Source organism: Oryzias melastigma, linkage group LG24, assembly GCF_002922805.2.
Source record: "Oryzias melastigma strain HK-1 linkage group LG24, ASM292280v2, whole genome shotgun sequence".
Lineage (NCBI taxonomy): Eukaryota > Metazoa > Chordata > Actinopteri > Beloniformes > Adrianichthyidae > Oryzias > Oryzias melastigma.
This window is the reverse complement of record NC_050535.1, coordinates 2,670,730-2,682,034: the sequence shown is the minus strand read 5'-3', so window position 1 is coordinate 2,682,034 and position 11,305 is coordinate 2,670,730. Positions and strand designations below refer to the sequence as shown.

Below are 11,305 nucleotides of genomic sequence, written 5' to 3'. Positions count from 1 at the left end.
TTTCTATCAAGCGTGTCGGTAAATAGCAGATTTTGGAGGTTGTGAAAGAGAGCGTGGGTCAGCTGGTGGAGCGGGCCAGCATAAGCAGGATGTGCTTGCAGGGCCTCCTCACCACAGCAGTTCAGCTGGAAGATCCTGGAGTTCAGACCTGCAGAGAGAAATGTGCAGTTTGCTGCAGAACCAAACTCTGACCTGAGTTCTGCTGCAATGACGGAATGACTCTCCCGGACGCGCACGCGCGCACTTTCCAGTGCCACTTCCGCCATAAAAGCCCTGGCAAGGCTCCACGTGCCCATTAGCAGACGCTAAACAACTGTTAACAAAGCATAACCCGGCCTCCCCCGCGCGCCATCATACGTCCCTTCAAAGCTCGCAGGTAATTATGGGAAAAGTTTTCAATAAACAGCTAATTCAGACGGACACGCCCACTTTTAAGAATCCTGTAAGGAAATGCGCTGTGATTAGATAAAAGTAAATAATAAGTATTTAAAAAAAAACTGAATTAATTTTCAATTTAAAATATTTTTACAATAAAGAAGGATATTTTCAATTTTCATTAAAATAACTTTATTTTCACTTTCTATCATTTATTTATTTTAGATATTTTTTTCAATAATAAAAAAGATTTATAGGAAAGCTTTTTATTTTATTTTTTTGCTATATTTACTGTCAAAAATTAGAAGATACATTTTTATTTTTCATCCATATTCATGTAGATTTATATGGGAACCACATTAGAAGCTTTGTGGCCCATTGGTTTTACTTCTTTACGCACTGATTTAAATAAAAAAATATATCCAATTGATGTAATATTTATTTTTACCATAGACATTATTATTAATGTTTATTTTTACCATAAAAATAATATTAATTTTAAAATACTATTTCTGATGCCTCTTTAAAAAACGCAAATTTCTCTAAAATTTTGCAGCTATTAGAATAAAACGTTATTATAAAAAAAACTATATATTTTTTAATGGAATATCAAACGTTTGCTTCCAATAATGTTTGAAAACGTTTGCAATAAATATAACCTTTCTATGAAAATTGTGTTTTTCAGAATCTTTCTCTGATTTCTTAAAATTTAGGTTATTTTTTCAAATTATTCTGAAGAGGCTCGAGCAGAATTATGTCATCATTTTTGGCTAAACAAATTGAGCAGCCGTCCAACCAAAGTCTTATCGAAACTCAACGAAATCTAAACATTTTCTAATGTGTCAAATTCCCCACACAAATACAGCCATGCCGGATTTTTTGAAATCCCTCTGGACGCGATCTGGATCTGATAAACCGCGCGGATTATGCGCGCGGAGCGTCCAGCCGTTTACGCAAAATTTGTGCCAATAAACGCGGCGGACGTGTTGTTTATTTGACCCGCAGAAACGCCGCAGAGTCTGAGCACGAAAATAATTCCGTCCCGATGTGAATGATTGGACGCTGTCTAAATCCACCAGCGCGCTCATGGGTAATCAGCGGACGCGTTAACGCGGGTCATCATCAGGCCCTCAAATGGTTCTGGGAGGGGGGTAGCTTACTTTATAATGCGGGTCAGTCATGGTTCTAACTTCAATTTAGATCCAATCAAATAGAAAAATCCAATTACGCACGAGGACATGTTCATAATAGCGCATTTCTGGTGTGTTTAGAGCTTTTACGCACATCCTCAGTGTGCGTAAAATGTGATTTTCTTTGGAGATGCTCAACTTTTTCCTCTAGTGTTGACATGAGTTGCTTGTTCGAAGTCTTGTGAAGCTGCACTGCTGTTTGTTTGATGAAAATGTTCTGGGAAACATGACTTTTAATCGGATTTTTTATATGAGGGGTTCAAAATAAAAATGTAAGAATCGCTTTGGCTATTAGATTTATTTATCTTATATGCATGATTATAAATAAATAGAGAGTAAATAATTAAAAAAAATATGTATCAAACTTATCTTGTCTCCAAAATATAAAAAAATTAAAACAAATGAGGCAGAGAGGAAAGAAATAATAAAGAAAATTGGGCCCATAACGTGTTTTAAGGTCTATATTTTGTCATAACTCAGGATATTTTCTAAAGACTAATGACAAATTGACCTATTTATGTAATAAAATTTGCATTAGTAAGTCTAAAATAAGACAAAAGATGTTTGGTGCAAATTATTTTCAAATAAATGCACAATTTGAAAAAAAAAATGGTGACGCCATGTTGCGCTGCAGGTATTGTAAAAAAAGCGCGCGGCACCTCCACGGGGACGCACCTCGCGCTTCACCTTGAAGACATGATTCATTCATCGGCTCTTCTTTTACCACATAAGGCGGCACGAGCGGCCCCCGCGGCGGGCGGGACGAGAACAAAGTTCCGGGGGGCTGTGATAACTCTTGATTGGTCGCTCTGCGCCGTGACTGATAGCTCCCTCTCCTGCTCTCCTCTGCGCTGCTTGTTGACACTCTCCAAAAGTCCTCGCGGCGCCCTCGGATAACGGAGGCTGTCCGCTCCTCCCAGCTCACCTTGCGTTCTGGTTCGGCAAGAAAAAAAAAGCGGGCACCGTGGATGTCTTTTCAAAAGTCTTCTTGCTCGTGATCTTCTTCTCCTGAGTTCCCGGACAGAAATGGCTGAGAAGCGGAGGTCTCCGTGCGCGATGAGCGTCAAGGCGCACGCGTTCTCGGTGGAGGCGCTAATTGGAGCGGAAAAACGGCGCAGGACGAGCGGAGAGGATGCGGTGTGTCCCGGGTATGAGGAGGCCAACGATGTTTCTGATTTAACCGGGACGACGGCGCTCAGAGGCGGAAGAGCGTGCGCCGCTGACCGGACCAGCGAGGCCGAAAGCGCCAGCGACGGATCCCGTAAGTAACAACAACAAAACGAACAATATTTATAACAACAAAGCAAACGTGAAACTATAATAAGTGAGACTCAAAGCAGATTTAACCAGAAACATTGAGATTTTATCTGCGTTTGGATGCGTAAAAGCGGAGAAAATGACGCACAAAAGCAGAAATGAGGTGAAATCTGCACAAAAAACCCTCCAGAACCAGAGTTCGGATCTCTGGACCTCAACGTCCACAAACTCCCGGCACCTCAGGAGGCTCACGCGGAACCGAAGAGCAGCAGCGATGTGACAAACAATTTAAATAGATAGAATGGATCTTATACAATTTAAACAAAAAACAATCGTTTCACAGCATTTTAGAGCTCATTGTTACGCGCAATAACATTAATTATTTTAGTCATTTTGATTTTAACTCAAGCAAAATTGAAAAACTGTTATTTATATATTTAAAATGTTCCAAAATCTGGAAAAATTTGCACACTTTTCCTCCTGGAACTGATATATTTTTTTAGATAGGATTCATGAAACTCTAAAAATGTTTGACATATTTAACAAAATTGACTCTTTACGAGACAAACTTTGACTTTTATGAGTTTAAAGGTAAACAAAAGAAAAAGATTGACTCTTGATGCGTTTTATTCAGCGGATTTTTCCTTGATTCTCCTCCAGCGGAGAGCGAGGACGCGCTGCAGGAGAGCCCGCAGCCCGCAGCGCCGTGCGCGGCGCCTGCAACAACCGGGAGAGGAGAGGAGACGCGCGTGGACCTGCAGGGATCGGACCTGTGGAAACGCTTCCACGAGATCGGCACGGAGATGATTATCACCAAGGCCGGACGGTGAGACGCGCGGGGATGACGGGAGTTATGGAAAAATCAAATAAAAAATACAAATGTTCATGACTTTATTTAGAAATCTTTGTTTTAGCATTAAATATGTTTTTTAACCATTTATAATTTTAAAAGTAGATTTTGTATTTCCTTTATTGATATTTTTATTATTTTCGTTACCCTTTTCTGTCTCTGATTTGATCTCAGGCGGATGTTTCCCGCCATGCGAGTCAAAATAACAGGCTTAGACCCCCATCAGCAGTACTACGTTGCCATGGATATAATCCCCGTGGATAACAAGCGATACAGGTAAGGCGTCGCGCATCCTCACGCGCTATCCTCGTGCGCCATGACGCACTTCAAAATGCAGAGGGGAAAAAAGCAACTTTTCGAGAGTCTTTAGCCTCACACTCCAGTCTGCAATAAAGATTTGGTGCATAATTAGCACCAGTCGGCATGTTATCTTAATTTAGACTCCATAAACAGTCTGCAGGATTTTTTTCCTGCTTTTTCCTCCACAAATGGCGCTTTGGCACCATCATTTTGCCGTCCCTTTTGGGCCTTTTGGAAGCCTAACCTCTCTGGGTCAAACCAACAAAAGTCGCTATAAAGCTCAGGAAAACAGCGTGTTGGTGCTCAGTTCTGCCAAGGTGTCATTATTTTCATTTCTTTGGGTGTATTTTTGTCCGTTTTGTATTTCTGTGCTCCCGATTGTTCTTATTTCTGAGCTTGCAAAAAAACAGAAATAAAGCTGCAAATATTGAAGATTTTTAATGTTTTCGTCATTTTTTTTTTGCTCATGCTTTTTATTCAAAGTTTGACATACAAGTTTATTGTTTTAAATAGTAAAACATGTATTTCTTACAATAAAAAAGCAAATATTTATTTGATCAAATCTGTTTTTTTTTTTACTGCCTCCTCACCACTGATTTTTTTGTTGAAAATGTGAAGGTACGTGTATCACAGCTCCAAGTGGATGGTGGCGGGGAACGCCGACTCCCCTGTGCCTCCACGAGTGTACATCCACCCGGACTCCCCCGCCTCAGGGGAGACGTGGATGAGGCAGGTGGTCAGCTTCGACAAACTCAAACTGACCAACAACGAGTTGGACGACCAGGGGCACGTACGTACTGAATCTGGGATTATTATTGTTGATTTCAGTCTTTGAGTCTGACTGTGAATCATCTCCGCTCAGATCATCCTTCACTCCATGCACAAGTACCAGCCGCGGGTCCATGTCATCCGAAAGGAGTGTGGGGAGGAGCTGTCTCCCGTGAGGGCCATCCCCGTCGGGGAGGGCACCCACACCTTCTCCTTCTCTGAAACGGTGTTCACCACCGTCACGGCGTACCAGAACCAGCAGGTAAAACAACAAAACGCTTGTGAAAAAGTTTCAAAGCTTCAAAAAGTTTGAAGCGATCCGTGCCAGCTTTGAGATATTAGCTGAGGTCAAGAGGCCCGGCGGCGCACAACGGCTGGAGTCAGAACATGCTAGTGGTGCCTATAAAAGTCCCTTTGGATGCGGGTCACAGAGCCGGGCCTTCAGCACCACCCACAGCCTGAGCAGGACATGAAGGACTGCACGCACGCCACCAACAGAACAAGCAAACACTGAAAGACATTTGAAAAGTAGCAGAACATTTTTTAATTCAAACTTGAATTTTCTGACTATGAGAAAAAAAAGATAAAAATATTCAGTACATCTAGAATTGACATTTTTATTAGTTTATACACGGATAAAGCCCCACATGTCTGGTGAATGACCATTCTGATTTATGTAGTGAGTCCAGCTTTCACACTATTTGACAAATTTGTTTGTTTCAAGTCTTTAAAGTCCCACTCCAAATATATTTTACGTTACGCTCCTAGTGGATTTTAAAATTACAACTAGAAAAATTGCATTACCTGCGATAATGCTAGTGTGAATGCTTTTTGCTGAAAATAGTCACTGAAGATGTTGAACCTTTTTGCTGAAAATGGTGACGCAATTTACTTTAATGTATTTAGTGAAAATGCAAAAACAATTTGCTAAATGTTAAATTTGGACATTTCGTTAAATAACTTTGAAAAAGCGCTGAAGTTAATCTAAGTTAATCTAAATTTCAGAAGAAAATGTTGAAAAATTGCTTAAAAATCCCTAATACGTGACAATTTTGCAAAAATATTTAGTGTGTTGCTTAAATACTTGGTGAACTCCAAAATAGCCTAAATTTTTTCAGTAATCTAAATTAGCTAAAAACGTTAGCATGTTGCTAAAATATTAGCCAAGCTCCAAATTAGCATGAAAAACCTCAGTAGATACCAAATTAGCCAAAAAGCTAGCACATTGCTTAATTACTAGCTAAACTCCAAAATAGCCTAAAGTTCTTCAGTAAACTAAATTAGCCAAAAACGTTAGCCTGTTGCTAAAATAGAAGCTAATCTTCAAATTAGCCCAAAAAACCCCAAATTAGCCAAAAAAGTTAGCATTTTGCTAAAATATTAGGTAAACTAAATTTTTTGTTTTAATTACTATAAAAGATGAAAACAAAGCCCTTGAATATACTACTTAAAATTTTGAAATTTGAAGACTTTCTTATTTATTTCCTATGGGGCATATTTTGCTCAATATTTAAAAAACTATAAAGTTTATGAATACCAAAAGTACAGGCAGTAATGTCCTGAACAAGCTGAATGTTTTGATACCAAAATTGCTGTTTTTACAAACCAAAAAATGTACAGAAAGGAGCAGGAGAATTACTATAGTCTGAATGCTAACTAAATATTCACAAAATTATGCAACTTTTATCCAAAATCTAAAAGCATTTGTCGTTTCTTTAAGACTTATTTTTCTGCAGAATGACAGGAGTTCATAAGAAATTCATCTCTGAGTTTGTGACTAATGCAGAGGAAGTCAGCCTCCACTTATTTCCCATCAGCTTTTTGCTTACACTCTCTCCGGCTAGCTTACTGGGCTAACATTAGCATTGCAGAAAAAATGCTGAGCAATATCGGAGCTATCCAGCAGCTCAGTTTTGATCCAGATTTAAGCTCAGACGAGAACAAAAGAGGGAACTCTTTGTCTGCAAGTGGATGCATCAGAATTGTGGTTTGAGTAGGAAAAATAAATCAATCTGGTGATATATTGTGATATTTCATTTGGCGATACTTGAATTGGTTTAATTTAATAAATTATTTATGGGTGTCCTTCAGCGTCTGACTTTAGTTTTCCACTTTTTTTACTTATACTAAAAGATATTTTGTTGTAGAATTCCGACAATGTTTATTGTTCCCTTTAAGAACAACATTTTCTTAATTTACCAAAATAAAAGCACCAGGAATTTGTGGGAAAAAGCACTTTATATATGAGGTACAATTAAAGTGCTTATCGTTGTGATCATTAAATAAATATTATTGGACCATTTTGTTAAAATGGATTAATATTCAAGTTTTTTTCTAAGTCACAAACTCTTTAAGAAAATTTGTTAAAAATTGTTCTGGTACAGTTTTTGGATATATAGTGATCACAAACCTGAGCTTTTATCATGATGTTAGATGTTTTCCATTACGATAAAAATGCTACAAGAACAAGTTAAAAACACTATTTTCAATGGAGTGTCTGTCAAAATCATCCAATCCAAAACTGTCTAAGTTTTTCCAAGTTGTGTATTTTTCGTAAAGCTTTTCCAGTTAACTTGCTGTGTGAAATGACCACTTTTAATCTGCTTTTTCAGATCACAAGACTGAAAATCGACAGAAACCCGTTTGCAAAAGGCTTCAGAGACTCAGGCAGAAACAGGTGAGCGTATGTCTCTAGAAATGCCTCAAATTCACCTAGATTTTTTTTACATTTTTATCATAAAAGTTCAGAGTTTTGGTGCTTCAAAATGTGCCAAAACCGCCCTATCAGCATTAGATGGTGATGCATTTTTATTAAAATGTGCTAACTTTAAAAGGGAAATTACCCAGACAGTTGCACGGTTCTTTAAAGGGGTAAAAAAAAAAAAAAATGGAACTTTGGCCGCAAATCTTAATGGAGCATCAGATTCCAGCCAACCTCAACTTCAGCAGCAAAATAATAAAATGGAGAGAGTCCTGAAGGAAATCTGTATAAACACATTTGAAAACATATATAAACACGGCATTAAAACAACACCGCAGTAAAACTCCAGCAGTCTCCAAACAGCCGCTCCCCCGAGGCCTCGCAGAAATCATTAGGGCAGAGAGCAGGAGGAGGAGAACCCGTGAGACCCAGCGTTCGAAGGACCAATTGGGTGCCGAACGCTGGATAAACCTTTCCTGTAAAAGTTAAACAGGAATGTCGACCCCAAAACTAAAAAAAAATCCCTTTAAATATTACAGGAAGAGTTAAACAGTTTGCTAAATAAACTTCTGCTCCGAAAGGCTTTGGAGGCGGCAGAACCACTCGGAGCAGCTTGTCTAAATTATCACCCAGGCTACAACTCTGTTGGAGGGGGGACTTTTATCCTCACGCTAACGAGCGGTAACAGAGCACTCGCATTACACCACCACAGCAACCCTCTGCCCCACTTAGAGCAGGGCGGGTGGGGGTAGAGGACTCGGACGGAGAGGGAAGGGGAGTGCCACCTCATAAATCGCTGCTGCGGCTTCCTGCTCCTTCGTCCTGATTCGCCCGTAAAAGCAGTGTGAAAGCAATTACCTACAAGCACCCAGAGGGCAGCAGCCAATCACAACCCTGCGTTTGTGCTCCTCATTACCTATGGTCTCCATGGAGACCATAAGAGAGGCCCCATCTGTGGCCACCAGGTGGTTAGGAGAATGTAGAAGACTTTTTGAAAGGTTGTTCAGGAGTCTTTTTTTGTGTTGGTGATGCAGTTGTGTTACGTTGTGTGTTTCTGGGTTTTGCAGGATGGGCTTGGAAGCTTTGGTGGAGTCCTACGCATTCTGGCGGCCGTCTCTGCGAACGCTCACGTTTGAGGACATACCTGGAATGGCCAAGCAAGGTGAGGGGGAGGGCCTTGCACGAAACGAGGCTATTTTGTTGTCGTTCATCACCACTTTTGACAACTTGAGTGAATACTTGATTCTAATTGGCTGCAGGGTGTCCTATAAACTAAGTTCTGGTCAAATATGTTCTATGTTATTGCGCTGATGACGATTAGTCATTTGCTGGTTAGTCCTCATACACAAGCTGCATCAAAGCAAGATCGGTGCAGGGTTGGTAGCTGTAACCTTAACAACACGTCACTCCGCTATCAAAGAGTCCACTTCTTGTGAAAAACCACTTAAATGTTAAAAAATAACAAAGTTAAAGTACTAATAAATGATTTAATTGGTATTTCTTTTGTAAGTGGCCATGGTATAAAAAGGATTATTCCCTTTGAGGTGTCATTATCAGAGATTATTGGACTTTGCGAAAGCAACCGAATGGTTGCTTTCGCAAAGTCCAATAATCTCTGATAATGATGCTTGTATCACCAATATTGTCGGACAATTGTTTCCGCTAAGTTTCTTAATTTATGATAGTAAATGATTGCATCACTTAATGGTGGTGCTTGTATTAGTGATGAATCATGCTTGACAGCAATGATTCTAAGAATCACTGCGTGGTAGGGAGTCAAATTAGGAAATTCTAAAGTTTTTTAAAGCCTTTTTTAAAAATACAAACCATTATTTTTTGCGAAATTATGGTAAAATAAAGGTCCTTCGTAAAGAGTCGAGAATTGAGAGTCGAAAGAGACGATTCTTTACCAGGAGACATATCGAAATAATCGGCTCCCGAAAAAGAAGTACCTTGTATCACCAACATTGTCGGACGGTTGTTTCCGCAACGTCCTTTAATTTTTGATAATGATGCATGTATCGCTTCATGGTGATTCTTGTTTCACCAACATTGGTTCCACAAAGTTCCTTAATTTATGATGACAATACTTGTATTAAATAATTGTGGTTCTTGTATCACTAATATCACTTGACGGTTGCTTCCACAAAGTTCATTAGTTTCTGATCATGGATATCTTGTTGGGCATTATCCCTTACATATTCCAACAGTTTTTCCAGTCAAACTAAAGGACAGCCTCAAAATCCATTTGTGACCCAACAAAAACGAAAAACCACAGACTTTTGCAATCCTCTGTTTGGAATTTGGCCTCACTTTGTTTTTTTTTTCTTTCTGGCTTCCTCCCCTCAGGCGTCCCAGGGGCTCATGGAGGAGTTGGAGGATCATCTCATCTGCTCTCCACATCACCGTGCTCATCTCCTTTCCAAGTCTGCCCCCTCAGCCCACCTGATTACACCTGCACCCGGCCTGCGCACGCACTACACCGCTACAGCAACCCCCCAGAGCCGTTCCCGCCTCCCAGGGGCCCGTCCAGCTACGACGCTGAAGGATTCTGCTCCCTGCCCCTCCCTGCCGCCCAGCTCGGCTATCTATCCAACCCCACCCCTCAGGGTTACGCTGGCCTTCGCCTCCACACGCAGCCCTACAGCCTGTACGGTTACACATTCCCGCCGTCACCACGCCTCGCCGCCAGCCCTGATAAAATGCCCACCGCTGCCAGCGCCAGTCATCAGAGCCCTTTTCTGGGTTCTTCTCCCAGTGGGACTCTTACAGACAGTCTCGGTGTGCTGGGCGCCGGACAGCAGGGCTTCTTGTTTGACTCTCGGACCATAGGAGTGGGGAACAGCCAACCGGGAAGTGGGCAGTCACAGGTCACCGCCCACTTGGGCTGAACTTGACTCTAATCACAAAACAAACAAAATTGCACCCTGGTATGGGCGTGTGTTGCTTTAGGATCAAACATTCTATGAATACTAATGTACAGATGTGGTATAAAACTGGACAGATCAAAGGACTGTCTCTATGAGTTGTCTAAAGGAAATGACATAGTGGGGTTTCTTTGACACAATTTTGTAAAATCCAGAAACCACTAACTCAGCTGGAACTGAACCTGGACCGGGCAGCGGAAGACAATCTAAGCAAGCACTTAGACTCCTGAGAGAGCTCTGAATCACTTTGATACCAAACCCAGTATTGCCTCTGACTGGACGGATCCACCAATTTATACTTCGCCAAATGTCTTCTTAGCCAAGTCTACACCAACATGGAATACAGTTTTTGCCTTCATGACTCTTAAAAAATAAAATAACATCTGCGGAGACATGATGGCAGCAAGTGACCTCCTATTTCTTGTCAAACGTGGACAAAAATGTGGGAACGGTCAACCTACATATTGTGTATTCAGTCAATCCATTTGGAATCATTTTACGTTTCTGTAAGAAGAGGGCACCAGGAAGAGATGCCTTTAAAAAGAGGGTTTGTGCCTCTTTGCACTTAAAAACCCCAACGCACCTGCTTCGGCTGTTAAGATGGGGGTCAGGTGCACCTACCCCCACGCTTGACTGAAAAGCTTCTCTTTGCCAAAGGACAAACGCACGCTCTGTGACTTTTTGAGCCAAATAAACTATTAGTACAGTGATGTTTGTTTCTGATTTCCATTTAAAGTTCGTCTTGAATTTGTGTAGCCATCTATCACATTGAAGGTTTTAGTAAAAGTCTACATAATTGGGAGACTTTTCAAATATGTTATATGAAAGAAAATATAACTTGTGCTTTTTCTCTGTCTTTGTTGGTATATATATATATATATATATATATATATATATATATATATATATATATATATATATATATATATATATATAT

The 11,305-nt window shown here is 40.4% G+C and overlaps 1 protein-coding gene across 1 annotated transcript; it reads left to right on the top strand.

The window, feature by feature from the left end:
* The first annotated feature begins 1,639 nt into the window (after positions 1 to 1,639).
* Positions 1,640 to 11,078, top strand: tbx18 (T-box transcription factor 18). The gene is made up of 8 exons (XM_024290482.2): positions 1,640 to 2,826; positions 3,483 to 3,648; positions 3,847 to 3,948; positions 4,591 to 4,762; positions 4,835 to 5,002; positions 7,353 to 7,417; positions 8,509 to 8,603; positions 9,791 to 11,078. The coding sequence occupies exons 1-8, from the start codon at positions 2,592 to 2,594 to the stop codon at positions 10,330 to 10,332; spliced, it is 1,545 nt and encodes a 514-aa protein (XP_024146250.1). The 5' UTR covers positions 1,640 to 2,591; the 3' UTR covers positions 10,333 to 11,078.
* Positions 11,079 to 11,305: the final 227 nt, after the last annotated feature.